This window comes from Schistocerca serialis, chromosome 9 (genome assembly GCF_023864345.2).
Source record: "Schistocerca serialis cubense isolate TAMUIC-IGC-003099 chromosome 9, iqSchSeri2.2, whole genome shotgun sequence".
In the NCBI taxonomy this organism is placed as follows: domain Eukaryota; kingdom Metazoa; phylum Arthropoda; class Insecta; order Orthoptera; family Acrididae; genus Schistocerca; species Schistocerca serialis.
This window is the reverse complement of record NC_064646.1, coordinates 479,777,624-479,803,487: the sequence shown is the minus strand read 5'-3', so window position 1 is coordinate 479,803,487 and position 25,864 is coordinate 479,777,624. Positions and strand designations below refer to the sequence as shown.

Sequence of the window (25,864 nt, the reverse complement as noted above, 5' to 3'; positions counted from 1 at the left end):
CACACAGCACAGCCAGTGATTTTCATATTGAGCGCTACGTAACGTTGCCAATAAGAAAACATAAACAGCCTACTTACATAGAGAAAACATAAACAGCCTACTTACAAGGTTAAATCTAACTTTGGCTCAGAAGGAGGTAAATCATGCTGCCACAAAAGCCTTTGGTCACTTACCTAATAGCATCAAAAGTCTGACAGATAGCCACATAGCATTTAAAAGGAAATTAAAAGAATTTCTTAATGGCAACTCGTTCTACTCATTAGATGAATTTTTGGATATAGCAAGTGGATAATTTCCCAACATCCACAAAAAAAAAAAAAAAATATTGAGTGTCATGTAATATTTTGTGTAATGTAATATCTTGTATAGACACCTTTTATTAACCTGACACGTTCCACATCATTACGAAGTGTCGTATTCATGATCTATGGAACAAGTACTAATCTAATCTAGTGTTTTTTGTGGTCTTTAGTGCAGTACATTTCACACTGAATGTGTGAACCTTACCAGCAGTGAAGGTATCACTGGAAAATGCTCAAAAGATCTGTTAAAATACGTTTGTGGAAACTATGAACTGATTATAGATGACGAAATCTCAGAGGACCAATTTTATACATTAGACAGCAAGGTGATGTTGATTTAGTTGCGTTAGTGAGTAATCTTAATAAAATAGTGAAAAAACTTACCAGTGATAACTAACAAATAAAAGAAAAGCTTTATATTGTGATTGCCACAAGCTATATGTTAGAAATGTTGTTGTCAAATAGTGAAGAAGCGTCTCAGTCTTCGAAAAATGTGGAAAGACAATGTGTGAAGGTTGCTGAAACTAATGTGCCATATGTTTCGACCGAAACTGAACACATTAACATTCATCTGATGCAAAATCCAGATGCAAGATTGGAGGCCGTCATAGAAGCGGCATCTACCACTATCGCCAGTCAAAACAGTACCATAGCAAAAAGCCTGCAAGACCAACGAGAAGTGACGCTAATGAAGATCCAAACGCTGCTGCAGTGGCAACAAGTTCAAGTTTAATTAACGAGTGCGTCAGTGAAACAAAGTCTATCATTGACAACAACCCGAATACAGACATTAACAAAGTCCTGGACGTAAATTCTGTTGATTAATCACACAAATCTAAAGGCTATCACTTCAATTACACATCTAGCGATTACCATTAAGAATGGCTAAAATTGGAATAATGACATAGGTTATGTTATGGGGAAGGCGAACGAAAACCTCCGTTTTATTGGCAGGCCACTTATGAATTACAACAGGTCTACTAAAGAGACTGCCTAAACATCACTTGTCCATCCTCTTCTGGATACCAAGTAACATTGATGGAGGTCATCGAAAAAGTTCAGAGAAGGGCAGTTCGTTTTTTATTACTGTGAAATAGGAGAGAGAGTCACGGATATGATATGCGAGTTGGGATGGCAATCATTAAAACAAAGCTGGCTTTCGTTGCATGATATGTTTTCCGAAATTTCAATCACCAACTTTCTCCTCCGATTGTGAGGACATTTTATTGACGATAACTTGTATAGGACGAAAAGATCATCATAATAAAATAAATGAGAGCTCTCACAGAAAGACCTTAGTGTTCGTTTTCCTTGCATGCAGGTCGATAGTGCAATGGCAGAGAAATAGTTTGAAGGTAGTTCAATAAACCGCCTGCCAGGCACTTAAGTGTGAATTACAGAGTAATCACGTAAATTAGATAATGGGGGTTCCACGAATGCCCTCAACAGACCACAAGATCCAAAGAAAAGACATTTCATCTAAACTGTTGGAGCAGTTTTAGGCCAATGAAGAGGCCTTTCTAAGGCAGATTAAAGTTCTCTTGCAGCACCTGCACACCACAACAAGGAGGAGTCCTAAAACACGAGCCCATGACACTGCATGGCGAGACCACATAAAGCGATTAACTACAAGAATGACGACTTGAATCTGTTTACAAGGTAAAGTGAACAGATATGCTTCTGGGTACAGAATGTGCTTGAAGTGCACGCAACAGAAGGTAAGACCACGAAACATCTCGCTGTTCAGGCCACTCAAGGATTCTCTATGCTGGACACAGTTTGAAGATGACAAGAGCGTAATTCTTGCAGTGAAAACACACCTAGGAGCACAGGGCAAGGGCCTTTGCCAACACAACATACATGGTCTTACACAACATGGTTTAACACCACCAAGTAGACCATGTTCAGAGGACACCACAGCAAGGTGGTTCATGGTACTTTTGGGGACTCATCAGAAGTGCTGTGATACAACTTCCACTTGCCAGCCCAAGACATCAGTTGATGAAAGAGAACTTGAATAGAACTGACAATGGCAAGCAGCTCCAGCTGCCATGCATGTACTCCTGCATTGTTGACACTGCTTACATTACTAACACAAATGAATATGCATCCTGTGATATATAACGATTATAGAGATACATGTGTTACAACTCCATCAAGCAGAAAATTTAATTTTTTGAAATAGTTCTTTTTGGTATAAAAGTATTAAAAGATAGAAAATTGAAAAATTCAGGTAAAATTGCAGAATATTTAGTTAATTACTTCTATATGTATATATATTGCTAAACATTGTTAAATTATTCCTAAAATCTTAGTTATGATTAATTTCCATACTAAAAAAAGGGAGGCAAAGTAAAGTATCTAAGCTTATCACACAAAATCCTAATTTAGTAAATGCAGTCTGAAAATAAATGGAGATGTTAAAAATTGCTCTATATGCATTTCATCTGACGGAGTTCAAATTTCTGAAATAGTCAAAAGTATGCCTAGTGCACTAGCTAAAGTTTTTGTATGTGCAATCCTGGACACACAAAAATTAGCTATTGTATCATTCTGCCTTCATTTCCTTTGTACATACAAATGCACTAATATAAATCAATCTTTATGCTGTAATTTGTACGTAGCCATCATGATTTCATATGTTACTGTCAGGTTATACAAATTTCCTAACCACGACGCAATAATTATGTTTATATGGTCATCAGATGGTGCATAGTATCTATATCTATTGACTATTCTCAGCACAGTGAGACAATGAAGAAAACATTTCTTTACTTCTTGAAAATATCATATGTTTTCAGTTTTCAAACACATACATCACATCCTTCAAAAGTTATGACCAATTCTAAGTTATTGTTCAGACTTAGCAAATACAAGAAAATTTGTGTATTTGCTTTCATTCTCTATTATGATTAAGTAAGAAATATCTTGTGAGTCGGTTTGCACCTCCATCAACTAAAATATTTCAGTCTTTTACCAGAATGAAGTATGTAAGTGTTCCAGATTGGTGTTGGGAGCAGAGCAACAGATGGTGTGGACTGATCTTAGAAAACGTTAACTGCAAATAGTGATTTGATAACTGCTCTGAGTCCGCCCTTCGTGGACTCGCGGTAGCGTTCTCGCTTCCCGAGCATGGGGCCCTGGGTTCGATTCTCGGCTGGATTATTCCTGCCTCGAGATGACTGGGTGTTGTTGTGTCGTCTTCATCATCATCATTCATCCCGGTTGGAGGAAGGAAACGGCAAACCACCTCCATTAGGACCTTGCCTAGTAAGGCGGTGCGGGTCTCCCGCATCGTTCCCCTACGCTCTGTAAAGAAGCATGGGACTTCATTTCATTTTTTTTTCAACTGCTCTGTACTGAATGATCGAACAAAAAAATCTTGGACTTGTTTCTTGAATAAGTCCATGCTCTGCTCATACAATAACCAAAAACGAACATCACATATTAGTAATAAAATATTGTCAATGGCACATCAGTGCCTCATCGAAGTGTTGAATTTTCCCTGCAAGAAAATCTGGAAAATAGGACTTGTAACACAATAAATAATCTCATGATAATGAGATCTGGTGAATTAATAAAGATGCAACACATTGTTAACTCAAAGTCTGTTCATGTATTAGAATCATTAATAATTACAGCCAATGATTCTTAAATTCCGATGCCTGGAAGAGGAAAGACAAATGTGAACAAGGCTTCCCCTAGCTGCTCTCTGAAAAAATCTGAAGGCCATGCATTCTTTTATTACTTTTATTTCACAAGTATTTATGCATTAAATCTCTGGCTCTGGATCATTCAAGAGTTCTACAAATGAAAAAAAAAATTTTTTTGAGGAGGGGTTATTACGAGGGCAGTTCAATAAGTAATGCAACACATTTTTTTTCTCGGCCAATTTTGGTTGAAAAAACCGGAAATTTCTTGTGCAATATTTTCAAACATTCCCGCTTCGTCTCGTATAGTTTCATTGACTTCCGACAGGTGGCAGCGCTGTACGGAGCTGTTAAAATGGCGTCTGTAACGGATGTGCATTGCAAACAACGGGCAGTGATCGAGTTTCTTTTGGCGGAAAACCAGGGCAGCTCAGATATTCATAGGCGCTTGCAGAATGTCTACGGTGATCTGGCAGTGGACAAAAGCACGGTGAGTCGTTGGGCAAAGCGTGTGTCATCATCGCCGCAGGGTCAAGCAAGACTGTCTGATCTCCTGCGTGCGGGCCGGCCGTGCACAGCTGTGTCTCCTGCAATGGCGGAGCGTGCGAACACACTCGTTCGAGATGATCGACGGATCACCATCAAACAACTCAGTGCTCAACTTGACATCTCTGTTGGTAGTGCTGTCACAATTGTTCAACAGTTGGGATATTCAGAGGTTTGTTCCCGCTGGGTCCCTCGTTGTCTAACCGAACACCATAAAGAGCAAAGGAGAACCATCTGTGCGGAATTGCTTGCTCGTCATGTGGCTGAGGGTGACAATTTCTTGTCAAAGATTGTTACAGGCGATGAAACATGGGTTCATCACTTCGAACCTGGAACAAAACGGCAATCAATGGAGTGGCGCCACACCCACTCCCCTACCAAGAAAAAGTTTAAAGCCATACCCTCAGCTGGTAAAGTCATGGTTACAGTCTTCTGGGACGCTGAAGGGGTTATTCTGTTCGATGTCCTTCCCCATGGTCAAACGATCAACTCTGAAGTGTATTGTGCTACTCTTCAGAAATTGAAGAAACGACTTCAGCGTGTTCGTAGGCACAAAAATCTGAACGAACTTCTCCCTCTTCATGACAACGCAAGACCTCACACAAGTATTCGCACCCGAGAGGAGCTCACAAAACTTCAGTGGACTGTTCTTCCTCATGCACCCTACAGCCCCGATCTTGCACCGTCGGATTTCCATATGTTTGGCCCAATGAAGGACGTAATCCGTGGGAGGCACTATGCGGATGATGAAGAAGTTATTGATGCAGTACGACGTTGGCTCCGACATGGACCAGTGGAATGGTACCGTGCAGGCATACAGGCCCTCATTTCAAGGTGGCATAAGGCCGTAGCATTGAATGGAGATTACGTTGAAAAATAGTGTTGTGTAGCTAAAAGATTGGGGAATAACCTGGTGTATTTCAATGCTGAATAAAACAACCCCTGTTTCAGAAAAAAAATGTGTTGCATTACTTATTGAACTGCCCTCGTACAATGTCTCCTGAATGACTATGAGACAATTTGTTGCTTCATTGTGAGGAATCATTCATCTGGAACGAAAAATTAATATGCGTACAGTTATTTTAATTGTTAGATAAAGCAGTTCCAATTACTATACAATTCATCCATTACAAAGTCCTTGTCACAGGCTTGTCTATCTGCACAAATTAGTGTGGCATATGAGCAACACAATGTTCTGAGGGTGTGCATTGATTCCAAACGCTTGTCTGTTTGTGTATAAGATGCAGTGTTGACTGCAAGTCGATTGGAGGAGCGACAGCAGATGCGGATTGCGATGTCAGACACCGATTATGGCGTCAGAAGCTGATTGCGTGATGTCACCTAGGCGGCGTCAGGTACGCTGGTTTGTTTCCTTAGTGCACCCGCAGTCCACACACACAGTGCTGTCTTGTTAGTTCTCACCCTAGTGCCTCCTCATATGTGTTTATGCCTGTGCAACAGTGCTGGGGCTCCATAATTCATGAAACGGTGGTACCATGACATCAGTCTTTTGAAAGAATGCACTTCTATGGTGATATAGAATCAAAATACTTACACAACAGACAAAAATTTGGATTCGTTTCTTAACATTAGATAATAACACAAGGCCATGATGTACAATTACTCGTCTTTTCATATAATTTTTGTTAACTGGAAAGACTTGGACCTTGATCACAGCATAAGAATAATGTAAATGCAGACAGAGCTGAGAGTTCATTCTTTTTCATGATTATACACTGTTTACATGCGAAGGTCAAAATACAAACAACAAATATCAACACGTCCATAATTTTGTTTACTTGTACACGAATTAGTGTGAACATTTGAATGTTAAATATTGTGCACCTTACAGACAACTGCGACAATTACGTTACTGGTAGCGCGCCAGCAGCTTGGTTCATACGTGGCCATTGGACATGGCACATAATGTGTACCAGGTGTAGAAGTATGAAACTGGAATTTTCCCGTAGATGGTGCTGGCCGTCAGTGTAGGGCCCATGAAGTCGCATCTACAGTGCCATCTGCTTCCTGTACAGGCTGACGACTAATGTCAACACACAGTAACCCAAGTTCCATACATCGGTATCTGTTTCAAACCAAAAAACATGTCGAGTTTTGTGCCTATAAACTACGATTTTCGGACAGCTTTGATTTTCTGTTATCATTTGAATAAAACTGCTGCAGAATCGCATCGAATGCTTGTCGAAGCTTTCGGCGAATATGCTATTGGGAGAACACAGCGTTTCGAGTTCTTCAAAAAATTCAAAAGTGGTGATTTTGACGTGAGAAACGACGAGCGCGGGAAATCACAGAAAAAGTTCGAAGACAACAAATTGCAGGCCTTATTGGATGATGATGATACTCAAACTCAACAGGAACTCGCGAAACAACTGAATGTGACGCAGAAAGCCGTTTCTCTTTGGTTGAAAGCTATGGGAAAGGTGCACAAAGTGGGAAAATGGGTTCTGCATGGCCTGAATGAAAGACAGCAAGTGAATCGAAAGATCACTTGCAAAATGCTGCTCCCCAGATACAAAAGAAAGTCGTTTCTCCGTCGAATAGTGACAGGTGATGAAAAATGGGCCCTAAGCGTCGTAAATCATGGGTGAATCCAGGCAAACCATCGACATCTACTGCAAGGCCAAATCGCTTTAGAAATAAGACAATGCTCTGTGTTTGGTGGGAGCAGAAGGGTGTCATATATTATGAGCTGCTAAAATATGGAGAAACCATTACCAATAGCTAATGATGAATTTAAATCAATTACTTGAAAATCAACCGGAAGATGAAAAGGCAACACAATGTCATATTTCTCCATGCTAATGACCCATCACACACTGCAGAATGGGTCAGTGAAACGATCGAGGCATTCAGGTGGGGAATACTAGAGAGTGCGGTTTATTCTACAGACTTGGTTCCATCCAATTTTTCTATTTGCATCACTTGGACACGCTCTCGCTGAACAACGCTTCAGTTCGTATGAAAGTGTAAGAAAATGGCTCTCTGATTGGTACACTCCAAAAGGAGAACTGTTTTTTTGGCATGGCATTCATAACCTGCTGGACAGATAGGAGAAATGTATAAATAGTAATGGAGATATTTTTAATAAAATATTGTTTATCAGTTACAACAACAGACATGTCATCACTGCAACCAAATTCCGGTTTCATTCTTCTACAGCTAGTATGTGATAGTAGCAGGGCAATAAGGACACGGGCGCAGATGGTTAGTACGAGTTGCCTACATCAGGGGCAAGGATACAATCAGGGGCAAAACAATTGTTCTCTTTTGACTGACAGGTTACTTAACCTATTGTTCCGCTAAGAGGATTAACACCCCTTGGGATAATCTGCCTTTCTGACAAATGTCTCCCTACACCTTCGCCTCTCCCTCCACCACCTAACCACTCAGTAAATCATCAACCCTCCCACCTCACACTCGCTGAAACAGGTAAATTTTCTGGCCTGAGGTATTCAAATAGCCCCCTCCACTCTATCAATTTGATTGACTACTTAATTTCATTGATCAATTAATTAACTACCTCTCTGGTAAACCCAAAACCCACCCCTCCCCTCTCCCCCACCCCACCAGGAAACTGGAGGCTCTGTGCCGGAGAGGAAGGATCTCACAACAGGAAATTCAATTACATAGCAGAGGGTATATTGTTTATCTACAAAAAGTTCAGTTTTTAAGGGTTGGACCACTCTTCCTCTTTATTTTCTGCTGTTTAGCAAGATGCAGATCTTGTTAAATACGTCGAAAAGAAATAATTAAATCGATCGCTTTTGATCGCTAAGAATTTGTCAGGAAATCGATCGCAGAATGGAATATTAAAACAATTGCAGTGCTTTTTTATTCAGATCACGCATGGAAATGCTGAGTAGGCTTAGTTTATATTTGCTGTTGGAGTCAGGGATGTTAAGGCTCTTAATATTAATTTTCCTTACTTTTCGAAGCACACAGGTGTCTACGCAAAGATGGGAAAAACAGAACAATCACATATCTAAAAGTTCATTACATATTTCGAAACCCACCATCATTTCCTGCAGACAGACAAATTACTAGAATCTCAGCAGGAAACTATTTTTTACAGATCGAGAAACATACATACGTCATATTGCACTGACAGTTAAACCCTGCAAAAGTGGTCTAGCACAGCAACGAAGATCAAAACCGACCAACGTCCTAATTATAGATCACTTTACTAAATATTACTGAACATGGCCACATATCGGCCTCCTTCAATCTCGTGGCCCCCAAACAAAGCATCAAGTGGTTGCATTCTGTTGATTGGGAAATTCCAGACTCGCTTCCCATCCCTTTCTTTCCCAAGAACCCAGTTTCTGATTGTTTGTGTGAACCAACGTCCTGAAACATGTAGACAGAGGTTTGCATCTCCCCTGAGAATACAGTGTTCCTATTCGCAAATGCTGGTAACAAAGAGAGAGTTGATTCAATTTCGATATCAAAAATAGAGCGAAATAAGCCATTTGCACTGCCCTTTCAATTTAATTGTTTAAAAATTTACAGGTGTCAAATGGATCACTTCAAACACTCACTCCCAGCTTACGGTGATCATTCTTCATATATATATATATATAAAAAACTTATTTTCAACGATTGATTACCACACACAAACATAAGGCAAGTCAAGTAATGAAATTCCCACCACAATTAGATCTAAGCGCTAAATATATCCAAGGTCTTGTATGCACCAACGTTTGAGACCACAAACACCCTCCTCCATCCGTTCCACTAAACACAATACACTGGTCAGTCGGGAATCTGATGTCGCGATAGAGTTTTTTCAAGCGCAGTAGAAGTCCTAAATTGGTTCTCTCTGCTACCTTCGGAAGAAGGAAGATGAGAAAGGTTCTAATGAGTGATACGATGGAGACAACAGCAAATACCACTTCAAGACAGAGTCCACTCCATTGGGAAGTACTAAACAAGACACACTTAAACGACAATCCAGTCTGTTGGTATTGGAGATCGGTATCAGTCGGAAATTTGATGTCGCGATTGGTTGCTTCAAGCTCTATAGAATTCCTAAATTGGTTCTCTCCACTACATTCGGAAACAGAAATGTCTACTGCATGCTAGACAGAGACAACAGAAATACTACTGCAAGACAAGGGTCCACTGCCCTGTATTGAGAAACACAAAACACGACGCACTTCAACCACGATCCAGTCCGTAGCAGTAGTTCTCATGACTAGATGTCAGAGATAGCTGAGAACATTTGTATATTCCGCGCGATCCTGTCCCGAGGTCTACAAGTCCTCATGTACACCGCCAGCACCGCATAAAGATGTCGCTGAAAATTACCGCCGTGTCCTCGGCCGCAGTCGTGGACGGGCGTGAATGCCAGAGTTCTCCACCCCCAGCCATGGGGGTATCAGAGGATGATTGGAGTGGTAGGAATTCGGATGTTATCAATATGTCCCTCATTTTGAATCTTCTCTCTCACGTAGCACACACACACTTCCACTTCTGTCGTGTTCACCAAGCACGCTGGTCACCTCGCCAGCCCTCGCTGCCGTGAGCAAGATCAGACAAGACAGCACATTCATTGTACACGTCAAAGCCTGAGCTAATCCGTTACATCCCGTGGTCGACTCCTCGTGACCGCCCTAGCAGGCAGTCGTGGTGCACTGACAAACAAGCAGCTGCACCTTAGACGTATACAGTAGCTCTAAACGATTCCACCCCAATATAGACCCGCCAGTTTAAAAAGTCTACTTTACCCAATATGGGACAATGATGTTGTTAACTATGTAACTCGAATTTTTCACGCGAAGTGTAGATTCCTCCCGTTTATACTAGTTATTTTCGTAAATAGAACAAATCGGGCAATACACGCGTCTTCAAGTCGATAAAGTATCGTTCCTTGTTGTGAAAATCCTGTACAGGACTATGTCATAGACTATATTCCCTATAAGTATTCTTTCATCAAGTAGAAAAATATCTTTTCTTATCTGTCGCGTCCTGGCATCACTGGACTAGAATATTAAACTCATTTTTGGCTCATGACGGAGTGCTAAGATCTACCACTGTGACAGGACTCCTCCTAACTTTCGAACTCTCTCTTAAGGCAGCCAAATGTCTCGGCACATACGAAATCTCTTAAGGTAACTTCACAGAGAAGTTGTAAATACTACGTATCACATTATAAATTCGATAACACATCTGATTTTATTGTGATGGTTGTCTCTCCCTGTATAGGTGTACGATTGAAATACCGTTAAAAAATAGCTGCAACGACAGAAACACTAAGTGAGGAATCGTATCTGTGGTGTCCTAGTCATCGCCTACACTCGCCAGGCGGCATATCACTGGTATCAAATTGACAGGCTAATTAATTAAATTGATCATGAGAGTCACTTTGCATGGAAAGCAATTTTTCTTTTTAAGTAGTAGGATCTCACCGTCACCGCACATAAGAAAAGGTCTTGGTTCTACAGGCACAAGAAACGCTGACAGCGTAACGGTTTCTGATGGAAATGTTGACAGTGATTTGGAATCAAGTCTCTATATTCAACCACATACTTGCGTTGGATCCTATGGAGACGTCCTTTAACAATTACAGCCACTGGTGAATAATATTCATGCCACTCTCATATCTCGAAACGAGTCACCTTTTTTGAACCTATCTGCTACAGTAAAACTCCAACGTGGTTTTAGACAATTTCTCTGCTTCTTGTAACTGTTCCTCAGTCGGCTTTGATCTTCGTTGCGGTGCCCTGACGATAGAGACACCCACGGGAGGCCCCAGAGGGTGGCTACTATACCACACTTCATTCAATTCATGATTTGTAGACCACTTTTGCAGGGTTTAACTGTCAGTGCAGTATGACTGATATATGTTTCTAGGCCTGTAAAAAATTGTTTGCACCTGAGATTCTAGTTATTTGTTCGTCTGTAGGAATGGATGATGTGTTTCGAAATATGTCATGAATTTTAGATATATGATTTTTCAATTTTTCCCCCTTTGCTTAGACACCTGTGTGCTTCGAAAAGTGAGGAAAATAAATAATAAGAGCCTTAACATCCCTGTCTCTGGCAGCAAATATAAACTAGGCCTACTCAGCAGAACAGAAAAGCGCTGCAATTGTTTAAATATTCTATACTGTGATCGATTTCCTGAGAAATTCTCTGCAATCAAAAGCGATCGATTTAATAACTTCTTTTCGATGTATTTTACAAGATCTTTATCTTCCCAAACTGCAGAAAATGATGGGCAAGAGTGATCCAACCCCTAAAAACTGAACTTTTTGTAGATAAACAATATACCCTCTGCTATGGAACTGAATTTCCTGTTGTGAGATCGTTTCTCGCCGGCACAGAGCCACCAGTTTTCTGGTGGGGTGGGGGAGAGGGGAGAGGAGGGTTTTGGGTTTACCAGAGAGGGAGTTAATTAATTGATCAATGAAATTAAGTAGTCAATCAAATTGATAGAGTGGGAGGGGTATTCGTATAATTCAGGCCACAAAGTGTACTTGTATCAGCGAAGGTGAGGTGGAGGTTTGGAGGTTTCCCGGCGGCTTGCGAAGAGGAGGGAGAGGGATAGGGGAAGGTTTCTCAGAAGGAAAGATTATCCCCAGGTGGCCTTAGTCCTCTTATGGGAACAATAGGTTTTCAGCGAATATTCATGTTGGAGATGCATTTTGAGTTCTTGTACACTGGAATCCACTGACAACCTTTCGGTAGCTCTTCCTCCTGGGGGAAACGGCTTCAGTTTTATCAGTTGGAAAGTGCACATCTTTGTATGCACCAAAAATGCTGTTTACTTGTCGTGATATTCGTCTAGCACGCCACCAGTTATTGCAATTACATACAATGCACAAATTCTCCATCCCAGCACATGACTGGTAACTGTTTACATAAACACTGTTATTTTGTTTTTCACTATAAGAAGTCTAAATGTTTGTGTACTTGATATCTTATTTACTATGGGTTTTACTATTTACTGATTTCCTGTCCAAGTCATTTGACCTACAAAAATTTTTCTGTTTACCAGTCATATGTTTTTGCAAATTTCATTTAATTTACTTTCAGCCTTTTAAACTATGTTTTAGAGTCTGGGTGTTGGGTTTATATGTCATGAAGTAAATATTTCACGTACTTATATACACATAAAAGTCAGGTCAGAGAAAAGTCATTACTACAAGTCAATATGTAAAGTATGTGAGTGCAAAATAGCAAAATACCTACTTTTAGAAGTGATTCAGTTTCAAAATAAACAAATGCTCATCAAAGGGTGAGGAGGATTAAAAACCTCTAGTTACAAGTTTCATGTCAGCAGTACACTACCATTCACGTTGTTTTACCGAATTTTGTGTAAGAGTAATACTGATGTTTACTTTGTCAATAGACAAGTGCATTATGTACATGCATGTGATTGTGTTGAGTATAGGTGGTACATGTCACACAGTACAATGTATCTGTATAAATGTTTTCATTTATTGACAGGACATCATTCTCTGCCATTTTACCCACTGGCTCAGCGTTATTACTTCATGGATATCTTTTACTCTGATCAGAAAATACACTGAAGCGCCAAAGAAACTGTTACAGGCATGCACATTCAAATACAGAGATATGTAATCAGGCAGAATAGGCCATTGCAGTTGGCAACTCCTATATAAGACAACAAGTGACTGGAACAGTTGTTAGATCGATTACTGCTGTTACAATGGCAACTTATCAAGATTTAAGTAAGTTTGAACGTGGTGTTACAAGTGGCGCACAGGCTATGGGACACAGCATCTCTGAGGTACCGATGAAGTGGGGATTTTCTTATATGGCCGTTTCACGAGTGTATTGTGAATATCAGCAATCTGGTAAAACATAAAATCACCGACATCGCTGCGTCCAGAAAAAGATCCTGCAAGAATGGGACCAATGACAACTGTAGAGAATCGTTCAACACCAAAGAAGTGCAACACATCCACAAATTGCTGCAGATTTCAGTGCTGGGCCGTAAACAAGTGTAAGCATACCAACCATTCAACGAAAATCGTCGATGTGTGCTTCTGGAGTTGAAGGCCATCTTGTGTACCCTTGATGACTGCACAACAAAAGTTTAACCTCGCCAGGGCCTGTCAACACCGACACTGGACTGTTGATGGCCTCATTTCAAATTGTATCAAGCAGATGGACGTCTATGGGCATGGAGACAACCTCATGAGTCCATGGATCCTGCATGTCAGCAGGGGACTGTGCAAGCTGGTGGAGGCTCTGTAGTGGTGTGGGGCATGTGCAGTTGGAGTGATAATGGAACCCTGATACATCTAGATATGTAAGCATCCTGTCTGATCACCTGCATCCATTCATTGCTGTTGTGCATTCTGACACACTTGGGCAATTCCAACAGAACTATGCGACACCCCACACATCCAGGATCACTCTTCTGAGTTTAAACACTTCCGTTGGCCACCAGACTCCCCAGACATGAATGTTATTATGCATATCTGCCTGTCTTGCAGCGTGCTATTCAGAAGAGATCTCCATCCCCTCATACTCTTACGGATTTATGGACAGCCCTGCAGAATTCATGGTGTCACTTGCCTCCAGCACTATTTCATACATTAGTCGAGTCCATGCCACGCCGTGCTGGAAGAAAGAGCAGAGATCGAAAAATGCCTTTATTGTTTCTTAACTGTGCTAATCTTATCAGGATCTTGTTAGGATATTACATGGACTAAAAAATTGATTTCCTCTCTTGCAAACTTAGATTTTTGTAAATTTGCGGTTTCTCCTACTTGTGAGAAAGTCTTTAGTGTTCTCTCTAGAATGTGTAAATGCCCATCCCAAGTATTTGTTGCTATGTCATCAACACACAGTGCTGAACTTTCTAGCAGTTATGGACCTAGTACAGCGTCTAAAACAGTGATGAACACTCCAGAATTAACATTAAGTTGAAAAGGTAGGACACAAAACATAAATTATGGTACCATAGGTAAAGGCCATAAGTTTTCTAGATACTGGTGTTAGTTTTACGTGCCAATATGAACTTTTTCAATCAGTACCTGTAAGGTGTTTGACACCATGGAACTTTTGTAACTGCTGATCAAGGTTTTCAGCACTTGTGCATACAGGTACAATTACACATGTCAAAAAAAGTTTTGCATCACCCCAGTTCCCAGAACTCCTGAAGATAATCGTTGACTCTGGATATTGTCTCACAGACACAGTACCTTTGATTGTCCAGAGATGTCACTAAACCCACCCATGGATGTAAACAACCATGCATGTGCAGAGCCTATTAGGCGGACGGGGTCCGACAGCCAAACAGTTCCAGTCATTCCACCAGGCAGGAGGTGCACATCTCGTGTTGTCTGTAGTTCAACCATGCCTAGACGGTCAATACCGCTGTTCGATAGCGTCCGCATTGTTACTTTGTGCCAGGAAGGGCTCTCAACAAGGGAAGTGTCTAGGCGTCTCACAATGAACCAAACCGATGGTGTTTGGACATGGAGGAGATACAGAGAGACAGGAACAGTCGATGAAATGCCTCGCTCAAGGAGCCCACGGGCTACTGTTGCAGTGGATGACTGCTACCTACGGATTATGGCTCATACGAACTCTGACAGCAACGCCACCACGTTGAATAATGCTTTTCGTGCAGTCACAGGATGTCGTGTTACGACTCAAACTGTGTGCAATAGGTTGCATGATGCGCAATTTCACTCCCAACGTCCATGGTGAGGCCCATATTTGCAACCATGACACCATGCAACGCAGTAACAACATGCCGAATGGACCTCTCGGGATTGGTATCACGTTCTCTTTACTAATGAGTGCCGCATACGCCTTCAGCCAGACAATCGTCGGAGACGTGTTTGGAGGCAACCTGGTCAGGCGGAACGCCTTAGACAAACTGTCCAGCGAGTTCAGCAAGGCGGAGGTTCCCTGCTGTTTTGGCGTGGCATTATGTGGGGCCGACATACGCCGCTGGTGATCATGGAAGGCGCTGTAACCGCTGTACGATACGTGAATGCTATCCTCCGACCGATAGTGAAACCATATCGGCAACATACTGGCGAGGAATTCGTCTTCATGGACGACAATTCGCGACCCCATCGTGCTCATCTCGTTAATGACTTCCTTCAGCATAACGACATCGCTCGACTAGAGCCGCCAGTATGTTATCCAGGCACGAAACCTACCGAACATGCCGGGGATAGATTGAAAAGGGTTGTTTATGGGCGACGTGACCCACTAACCACTCTGAGGGATCTACGCCGAATCGCCGTTGAGGAGTGGGAAAATCTGGACCAACAGTGCCTTGATGAACTTGTGGATAGTATGCCACGACGAATACAGGCATGCATCAATGCAAGAGGACGTGCTATTGGGTATTAGAGGTACTGGTGTGTACAGCAGTCTGTACCACCCCCTCTGAAGGTCTCGCTGTATGGTAGTACAACATGCAACGTGTGGTTTTCATGGGCAATAAAAAGGGCAGAAATGATGTTTATGTTGATCTTTATTCCAATTTTCTGCACAGGTTCCGGAACTCTCGGAACCGAGGTGATGCAAAACTATTTTGGGGGTGTGTATAACTTACCTTGTTGTTTCTTTGTAGCTACTGTAGATCCAATCACTTTATTGCTTATAAGTTCCTTTCAGTCTGATATTTCATCTTTCTTTACATGGTGGGTAACGTTATGACTGGCATCATTGGTTAAGAATTAAATGCGATAGTTCTGGAAGTAAATGCCATGATGTAACTTTAATCTGTCAATTACTTCAATCTTTTCGCCATTGTTTGTCAAGAAACATTTTCCTAAGGAGACATCAATTATGCATCTCTCTCTCAAAAAATCTGTCTATCAGGCAGTTAGTAACTAAATGATCAATTACTAGGTTTGGCCATTGTATCACTCCAGTCCCCAGCTTGTCACAAAAACCAGCATCCTAATCCCACAGGACGTAACGCCAACTGCGCTCACGATTTCTTGCTTGTGAACAGGAAAATTTGGAACGAGGCCTAACTCCTTTATCGTCTTATAGAATTTGTATGGTATAGCATTTATTTATGTCCCCAATCTCTAAAAGAATTGTAGTTTGACCACCCACCCACGATAGCTTGTGCTGCGGCATTTATCACTACGCTTTGACGCCGATCTTGACGTTTGGTATTCATGAGAGCTCCTGTCTCCTGCAACTCGTGAGCGTGTATTTCAACATTGGCGAAGAGACCTTCTCCCTCCGCGAAAGGTCCACTGTCCGTGTCTCTTGTACCACTAGCTATCAAAAATTATGCAAAATTGTGATATTAACGAACAATAGCTCACACACTATAAAGGAGGAGTCTAATTCTATATATTTATCACAAATTAACATCGCAAAATTAGCGGCGACGATCTTATTTATTTGGATGTTAGCCAAAGATCCTTTAAAAATGTGTAATCAGGTTTCGCGCTCAAAACACTAACCAATAACATCGCTGATGTTATTCCCGCGCAATTTTCAGTGAAAGGGCGTCTCGTGGTACAGGTCTTTGTGTAGGAAGCCGGGCAGGTTTAGGGCTTTTGTTAGCAAGTGTTCCACATTGCAGTCAAAATGTTCGAAGCAAGACTTGTGCAGAGTTCAATCCTGAAGAAAGTTTTGGAGGCAATCAAAGAATTGCTAAATGAAGCAACATTTGATTGCTCCGATTCCGGAATACAGCTACAAGCCATGGATAATTCTCACGTCAGCTTGGTTTCACTCAATATGAGAAGTGACGGATTCGACAAATATCGATGCGATAGAAATCTGTCGATGGGAATGAATTTGGCAAGGTAATGTATGTTGTGTGTAAGCTAGAGAAAAACCAGTTTTTATACTTGATGTAGAGGAATTACGTTTTATTAATTGTCTATCTCATAAGTTATTTTCAATCACATTGCATTGTTCAGTACCCTCTTTCTCTTCCAGTTTAACAAAGATTTTTAAATGTGCGTCAAACGATGATATAGTTACCATCAAAGCCCAGGATAATGCCGATACAGTAACTTTCGTCTTCGAATCTCCAAATCAGGAGAAAGTCTCAGACTATGAAATGAAACTGATGAACTTGGATCAGGAGCATTTGGGAATTCCGGTGAGTTATACACCGACCAAATTTTTAAGTTTTCACTTGATGTGCAAGAGAGGGATTGATGTTTCCAAGTTTGTCAAGGAAAGTAATTTATTTATCCATGGATCATATTTAGACAGACATTTCATGGAGCTGTAAACATACGAATTTGTGTACACATCTGCATAGAGAAATACGAGAAAAACATTTATAATTTATAAATGACGATATTAACAGGAAATGTTCTATTTACGAGTAGCCGATGCTAAATGCACAGGTTCGCAGAAAAGTATACAAAAAGCTACACCTGAATGCCACATTACAGAACAATTATGTACACTTTTGACAATATGGAAACACCATTTTGAATTGAATCTTCATGGACATGCTGCACCAGAAAAAATTTTCCACTGTAGAATTTCATTATCAGAGAAAGATCAGGTGATAGCAAATATGAATGTTAAAAATTATAGGATACATTGTTACATGGAATATTGAAGTGTTGAAGGATATTGGGTTTTACTGCATAATACTGACATATTTTGGGGCAGCTCTGACTTCATGAACCCAGAAGAGGATAGATTCATATCAGTTTATGTAGTTCTTGCTGACAATTGTTAAAGTACCAGAAGTTCTGACTTTGATGACAGTGTGCATATAGGCCCTACTTTCTGGATGTGTAGTTAATAACGTTAAATTGTTAAAGTATTAAACTAGAGCATGCACGACAAACCAGAAGAAAAATATTTGCTTTATCGTATCTTACATAGAAAGGATATTTTGTGCCACCTCTGATCTTCTGTAGTTCCTTATGGTTATTGAAACAATTTCCGTGTATTTACTTCTTGGATTATGCAGTAACAGATAACTTTAATAAAACTAAATATTTTTAATTTTTTGTTAGATTGTGTGAATTTGTTTTCTGAGACAGAAGCATTAGTTAATGTCATGTCGGGAAATCCTGGTCAAACAGTATACGTATTTTCTTTGTAGCTAGAGATAAATATGTGGTACTTGGGAAATAGATTTTTACAGTCTTACATGCTACAGCCTTGTACCTCATTGTATGTCAAATTGAGACTTTGTAATTTTACTCCTGAGTACAGGAATTACAGTTATTGTATGTAAGTTGTGTGTTGGATCCCCACTGCATTTTTCAGTATGGCACGGACATAACATTTAGTCTTCACTACTGGGCAATTTTTTTTAACACCACCAGATGTTTTGCTTTTGCCAACTCGTATAAATTGTCACCTTCCAACCTAATAAAGACCGCAGGCTGCACTACAGATAAGTCTGTCACAATAAGAAAGACCCTGGGGGGGGGGGGGGGGGTTTGGCATGGAATTTCAACCCAATTATTGAACTGTTCCACTGTGCACAGCTTGAAAGAAATGTAGGTATGCTATTGGTTATGTTTGTCAGTGATGACATAGTGGTATAGAGAGCATACATTCAATAACAAATTAGCCTACATAGGTTCAGCTAACTTCATGTAAAAGGGTCTGATTTTTCTTCTTAGATACACAACCTGCAAACGTCTGCAAAGTGCATGGCAGAAGATATTTCGCATTCTATTAGTTATTAGGGACTCTTTCCGTTCTGCTCACGTATGGATCACTATCGGAATGATTGATTGAATGCCTCAGTGCATGCTGTAATTATTCTAATCTTGTTCTCATGATCCATGTGTGGGCAATATGTGGCGGGTTGTAGTAATTCATAGTTATCATGTAAAGCTATTTGTTGAAACTTTCTAGATTTCCTTGGGATAATTTACATGTATCTTCACATGTCTGCCATTTGTTTCTTCAGCATATCTGACACTCTCCCACAGGTCAAATGAACATGTTGCCATTTGTGCTGCCCGTCTGTTTACTTTCAATATCTCCTGTTAGTCCTATTTGCAGTGGGTCTCACACACTTATAGTATTCTAGGATGAGTTGTAAGAGTGATTTGTAAGCAAACTCCTTTATAGACTGATTGCATTTCCCCAGTATTCCACCAATAAATCAGTCTACCACCTGCTTTACCTGCAACTGAGCCCCTCATTTCATTTCATTTCCCCACAAAGTGTTCCCCAGATATTTGTAAGAGTTGGCTGATTCTGTGACAGTGATATTGTGGTCATATGATAATACATTTTTTTTGTGTGGAGTGCACAATTTTACGTTTTTGAACATTTAAAGAAAGTTGCCTATGTTTGCATCGCTTTGAAATCGTACCAAGATCGGACTGAATACTTATGTGCATAAAGCTGCTCAGCTTCTTTCAGTTTTTTATTATAGATAACTGCATCATCTGGAAAAAGGCTGAGGTTATTATATTAATTGTAGGTCATTGATATACAACCTGAAAAGAAAGGGTCACAGCGTGCTTCTGGGGCACTTTCGAAGTTACTTCTACACCTGACGGTTGCTCTCCATCCAAGATAACATGTTGCATCCTCGCTACGAAGAAGTCTTCAATCCAGTCACAAATTTGACTTAATACACGATATGATCATACTTTGGACAATAAGTGTAGGTGTGGTACTGAGCCAAATGTTTTTTGGAAATAAAGATATACTGCATACCCTAATTGTAGACACGTTCAGTTTTAACGATTTCAGCTTTCTCAACGCCACTGACGTTAATACTTATTATGCTAATCTTTTCATTGGTAGGAGCATTTTAATGGAGCAATTCTGAGTTTCCCTTTGTAAAGGAACATTTGAAAACATTTCTGCTTTTCCTTTGCCAACATCAATTTCAGTTTGTCTCGTTCGCTAGGGACTGGACGCAATAACTTTGGTGCCACTAAAAGCCTTTGCACATAACAAAAATTTCTTTGGCTTTCGTGAAAGATCATTTAACAATATTCTGCTGTGATAGTGATCTTTATCAGACAGCCAAAAGTGTTTCGGTATCTATCTTTAGACCTTCACCTTGTTTTACATCTATTATATGGGAGTCTGTTTCTTTAGAAATTTTACAGTGTCTGTCTACCATGGAGGGTCCGTCCCATTATGAACTATTCTACTGGGTACATACCTAACCAGTGCCCCCTAGTGGGTCCGGAGGTAAGAATAGGCCCAAGGTATTTCTGCCTGTCGTAAGAGGTGATTAAAAGGAGTTTCACAAGTTTCGGCCTTCATGTGATGGTCCTGTGTAGGGTTTGACCTCCATACTTCAAAATTTTCATGAAGAACGAACAAATTGGGGAAGGGTGCCTTACATGGTGCACCGTGTCCATCGTGCATTGAGATCTTTAGCGTTCTTGTCGCATGGTAGCCAGTCCATTGTGGTGGGGCTGCCATGTACCCTGTAGGTTGTAGCCCCCTGACCACACAGGGATTGCTCTGCTGAAGCCTGCGCAGTTAACTCCCCATGTATGCCAAAGGGGTAGATGCCCATTCCCCTGGGGCATTAGAATTCCCAGCAATGGACATCCTGCCAGGTTGGCCTTTGTTGTGGCTGGATGGCACCTGTGGGGAGGGCCCCTGGCTGGAGTGGGTGGCATCAGGGCGGATGACATGCGATCAAGCTGGCGGTGAAACACTAGCAGCCTCTAAGCGTTCACAAGCTCAATTCAGTGCACAGAAGTAAGACCCCAAATCAATACCCTCCCTGGCCACAGCATGGGAGGAATGTCTGGCTAATGATGGCAGCGGATCTTATTTGCCCCTGTACCTTGTATGTTAAAGAGCTGGTGGGGAATCTTTCATGACGATGAAGCCTCAGTTTTTTTTGTTGAGCATTTAGAGGACAAATTTGGGGAGGTGGAGGGATTGTCCAAACTCAGATCTAGGATAGTCTTGATCAAAACAGCATCCTCTGCCCAGTGACGGGTGTTACTAGCTTGTGACAAGCTGGGGGATGTTGCTGTAACCATCACGCCCCATAAGAGCTTAAGTATGGTCCAGGGTATCATTTTTCATAGGGACCTTCTTTTGCAGTCTGACAATGAGCTGCACCCCAATTTAGAGCTGCGAGGTGTACATTTTGTTGGGCGTGTCCACTACGGTCCGAGGGATAATCAGGTTGCCAACGGTGCCTTCATCTTGGCTTTCGAGGGTGATAAATTACCCGAAAAGGTCAAGGTGATGGTCTACCGCTGTGATGTAAAGCCCTATATCCCTCCCCTGATGCGGTGCTTTAAGTGCTGGAAGTTCAGTCATATGTCTTCCCACTGTACTTCCAGCGTCACAGGTCGAGATTGTCAACGCCCGTCACATGTCAGTCACCTGCCATCTGTGTCAACTGCGGAGAGCACCATTCACCTTGCTCACCAGACTGCAGGATCCTCCAGAAGGAAAATCATGGAGTACAAGACCCTGGACCAACTGACCTATACTGAGACCTGCATCCTGTACATATGACATCGTCTTATGCTGTCGCTAGAACAGTTCCGGTACCATCAGCTCTGCCAACCCTAGTCACCTCTCAGAGCCAGAAAACACCTGCTCCCCCTTGATGGTGGGGGGCATTTCCCTCCCTATTGCTCTCGCACGACTTATTTCAGGAGCAACAGCCCCCCCCCCCCCCCCCCCCCCCCCATCCACGCCCACCATTGGGGACATCCATCCCCACTTCTAAGCCGGAGAAGTGGAAGTCTTCTTCAGCTGCTCTCACACTAGGAAGGGGTCCCTTGGGTCACTCCCTTCCCAGGTTTCTGCTTGTGGGAAAGATGACACCCACCAGTGGCTGAAGAGCTCAAAAGCAGCTGGTTGTAGGGCTTGACACTCATCCTCAGTCCTGGAGACTGAGTCAGTGAAGTCCTCCCAGCCAGGGAAACCCAAGGAGCAACAAGAGAAATCCAAAAAGAAGACCCCTAAGACCAAGGAAATTGCAGTGGCACCCACACCAATGCTACCTACAAGCTCTCGATTCTTAGGACTGGTTTTCGATGCTAGATTGATTTGGCTTCCTATTCTTCGTCAGGTTAAGCAGAAGTGCTGGCAGCACCTGATTTCCCTCCCTTACCTGAGCAACACCAGTTGGGGTGCAGATAGCTCTACACTGCTGCGGCTCTACAAAGCCCTTGTCCAATCCAGAATTGACTATGGGAGTGTGGTTTAGGGTTCGGCAGTGCCCTCAGTGATGCTTTTACGCGACCGTGTGCACCATTGCGGGGGTCGTACTAGTGACAGGGCTTTAAGGAATAGTCCGGTGATAAGCCTGCTGGTGAGGCTGGGATCCCTCCGTTGCAGATCAGACGTGCACAACTGCTCTCCTGTTACACTGCACACATTAGTAGTTATCCTGAGCATCCGAATTACCGTCTTCTTTTCCTGACCTTGGCAGTCCATCTCCCGCATCTTCAGCCCAAGTCGAGGCTAAAGATTGCGGTTCGCGTGCGGTCCCTTCTCTCTGAACTGGAGACCTTCCCTGTACCACCTTACTTGCAGTCCGATCTGCCTCCATGGTGTATGCCACGGCCGTAGCTTCGTTTGGACCTTTCACGTGGCCCTAAGGACTCCATTAACCCTGTGGCTCTCTGCTGTCACTTCCTATTGATTCTTGATGTGTTTCGGGGCTCTGAAGTGGTTTACACCGACGGCTCGATGGTTGATGGTCATGTAGGCTTTGCGTATGTTCGTGGAGGACATATTGAACAGCACTCATTGCCACATAGCTGCAGTGTTTTCATAGAGCTGGTGGTTATCTTGTGCTCTTGAGCACATCCACTCATGCCCTGGTGCGTCATTTCTCCTGTGTACAGACTTATTGAGCAGCCTACAAGCTATCGACCCTTGCCATCCTCTGGTAGCGTTCATCCATGAGTCCATCTATACCGTGGAATGGTCCCGTCATTCAGTGGTGTTTGTGTGGACCCCAGGACACATCGGAATCCCAGGCAACGAATTTGCTGACAGGCTGGTCAAACAGGTGACATGGAAACCGCTTCTGGAGATGGGCATCTCCAAAGCTGACCTGAGTTCTGTCTTACGCTGCAGGATTTTCAGGCTTTGGGAGACGAAATGGCATAACAGTATGCACAACAAGCTGTGTTTCATTAAGGAGATAACAAATGTTGGAAGTCTTCCATGCGGTCCTCTCGCAGGGAATCATTTTCCCTCTGCCGGCTCCGCATTGGCCATACATTGCTAACGCATGATTACCTACTCCGTCGCGAGGACCCACCGGTATGTCGCTGCGACTACCAAATGACAGTCGTCCACCTCTTGCTGGACTGCCCACTTTTAGCTGCTCTTAGGTGGACTTTTAACTTACCCAGCTCCTTACCTTTGGTGTTGAGTGACAATGTCTCAGCAGCAGCTTTAGTTTTACATTTTATCTGTGAGAGTGGGTTTTATACTTCGGTGTAGGTTTTAGCACATGTCCTTTGTCCCTCTGTGTCCTCCACCCTTTTAGGGTGGAAGTTTTAATGTGTGGGAGAGTGGCTGGCTTCTCCTTTTTATTCTCATGGTTGGCAAGCCATTGTAATCCGCTTTTTTGTTTTACTCTGTTCTGTTCCTAGCATCTGTTGTTGTCTTGTCCGCTTTTTTCTTTTTACGGTTTGTTGCCTTCCCTTTGTTCTCTTGGTTTTTCCTTTCTTTCCGTTTTGTGTTAGATGTCTCGTCTATTTTATTCTCACATTTGTGGCATTGTTTTATTAGGAACAAGGGACCGATGACCTTGTAGTTCCCCCCTGCGGGTCCGGGGGTTAGAATAGGCCCGCGGTATTCCTGCTTGTCGTAAGAGGCGACTAAAAGGAGTCCCTCCCCAGCAAGGGGGTAGTTTGCGCCTGCATCTGGAGACGGACGGTTCCACGACTTATATTTGTGGTCATTTTGGTCTTTCACTTATTCTGGTTTCTTCCTTCCTTTGTTTGGTACCTTTCTTTGTCCTTCTCCCTCTCACTGTCTTCTTTACTTTTTCCCTTGCCTTCTTCTCCTCCACGCGTTCTTCTTCTCCTCCATGCGTTCTTCTTCTCCTCCATGCGTTCTTCTTCTCCTCCATGCGTTCTTCTTCTCCTCCATGCGTTCTTCTTTTCCTCCATGTGTTCTTCTTCTCCTCCGTGCGTTCTTCTTCTCCTCCGTGCGTTCTTCTTCTCCTCCGTGCGTTCTTCTTCTCCTCCGTGCGTTCTTCTTCTCCTCCGTGCGTTCTTCTTCTCCTCCGTGCGTTCTTCTTCTCCTCCGTGCGTTCTTCTTCTCCTCCGTGCGTTCTTCTCCTCCTCCGTGCCTTCTTCTTCTCCTCCTCCGTGCCTTCTTCTTCTCCTCCTCCGTGCCTTCTTCTTCTCCTCCTCCGTGCCTTCTTCTTCTCCTCCTCCGTGCCTTCTTCTTCTCCTCCTCCGTGCCTTCTTCTTCTCCTCCTCCGTGCCTTCTTCTTCTCCTCCTCCGTGCCTTCTTCTTCTCCTCCTCCGTGCCTTCTTCTTCTCCTCCTCCGTGCCTTCTTCTTCTCCTCCTCCGTGCCTTCTTCTTCTCCTCCTCCGTGCCTTCTTCTTCTCCTCCTCCGTGCCTTCTTCTTCTCCTCCTCCGTGCCTTCTTCTTCTCCTCCTCCGTGCCTTCTTCTTCTCCTCCTCCGTGCCTTCTTCTTCTCCTCCTCCGTGCCTTCTTCTTCTCCTCCTCCGTGCCTTCTTCTTCTCCTCCTCCGTGCCTTCTTCTTCTCCTCCTCCGTGCCTTCTTCTTCTCCTCCTCCGTGCCTTCTTCTTCTCCTCCTCCGTGCCTTCTTCTTCTCCTCCTCCGTGCCTTCTTCTTCTCCTCCTCCGTGCCTTCTTCTCCTCCTCCGTGCCTTCTTCTTCTCCTCCGTGCCTTCTTCTTCTCCTCCGTGCCTTCTTCTTCTCCTCCGTGCCTTCTTCTTCTCCTCCGTGCCTTCTTCTTCTCCTCCGTGCCTTCTTCTTCTCCTCCGTGCCTTCTTCTTCTCCTCCGTGCCTCCTTCTTCTCCTCCGTGCCTCCTTCTTCTCCTCCGTGCCTCCTTCTTCTCCTCCGTGCCTCCTTCTTCTCCTCCGTGCCTCCTTCTTCTCCTCCGTGCCTCCTTCTTCTCCTCCGTGCCTCCTTCTTCTCCTCCGTGCCTCCTTCTTCTCCTCCGTGCCTCCTTCTTCTCCTCCGTGCCTCCTTCTTCTCCTCCGTGCCTCCTTCTTCTCCTTCTCCTCCATGCCTTCTTTTTCTTCTCCTCCATGCCTTCTTCTTCTCCTCCTCCTCCATGCCTTCTTCTTCTTCTTCTTCTTCTCCTCCATGCCTTCTTCCCCTTCTTCTTCTCCATGCCTTCTCCTCCTCCTCCTCCTCCTCCTTCTTCTCCTTCTTCTTCTTCTTCTCCTTCTTCTCCTCCATGCCTTCTTCTTCTTGTCCATGCCTTCTTCTTCTTCTCCTCCT

The 25,864-nt window shown here is 42.8% G+C and overlaps 1 protein-coding gene across 1 annotated transcript in view; it reads left to right on the top strand.

The window, feature by feature from the left end:
- Positions 1-16,955: 16,955 nt before the first annotated feature.
- Positions 16,956-25,864, top strand: part of LOC126418854 (proliferating cell nuclear antigen) — a 32,021-nt gene continuing 23,112 nt past the window's right edge. Inside the window, exons 1-2 of the mRNA XM_050085843.1 lie at positions 16,956-17,289; positions 17,426-17,591. Coding sequence (XP_049941800.1) covers positions 17,069-17,289; positions 17,426-17,591 — 387 coding nt within the window. The 5' untranslated portion in view covers positions 16,956-17,068. The remainder of the gene's footprint in view (positions 17,290-17,425; positions 17,592-25,864) is intronic.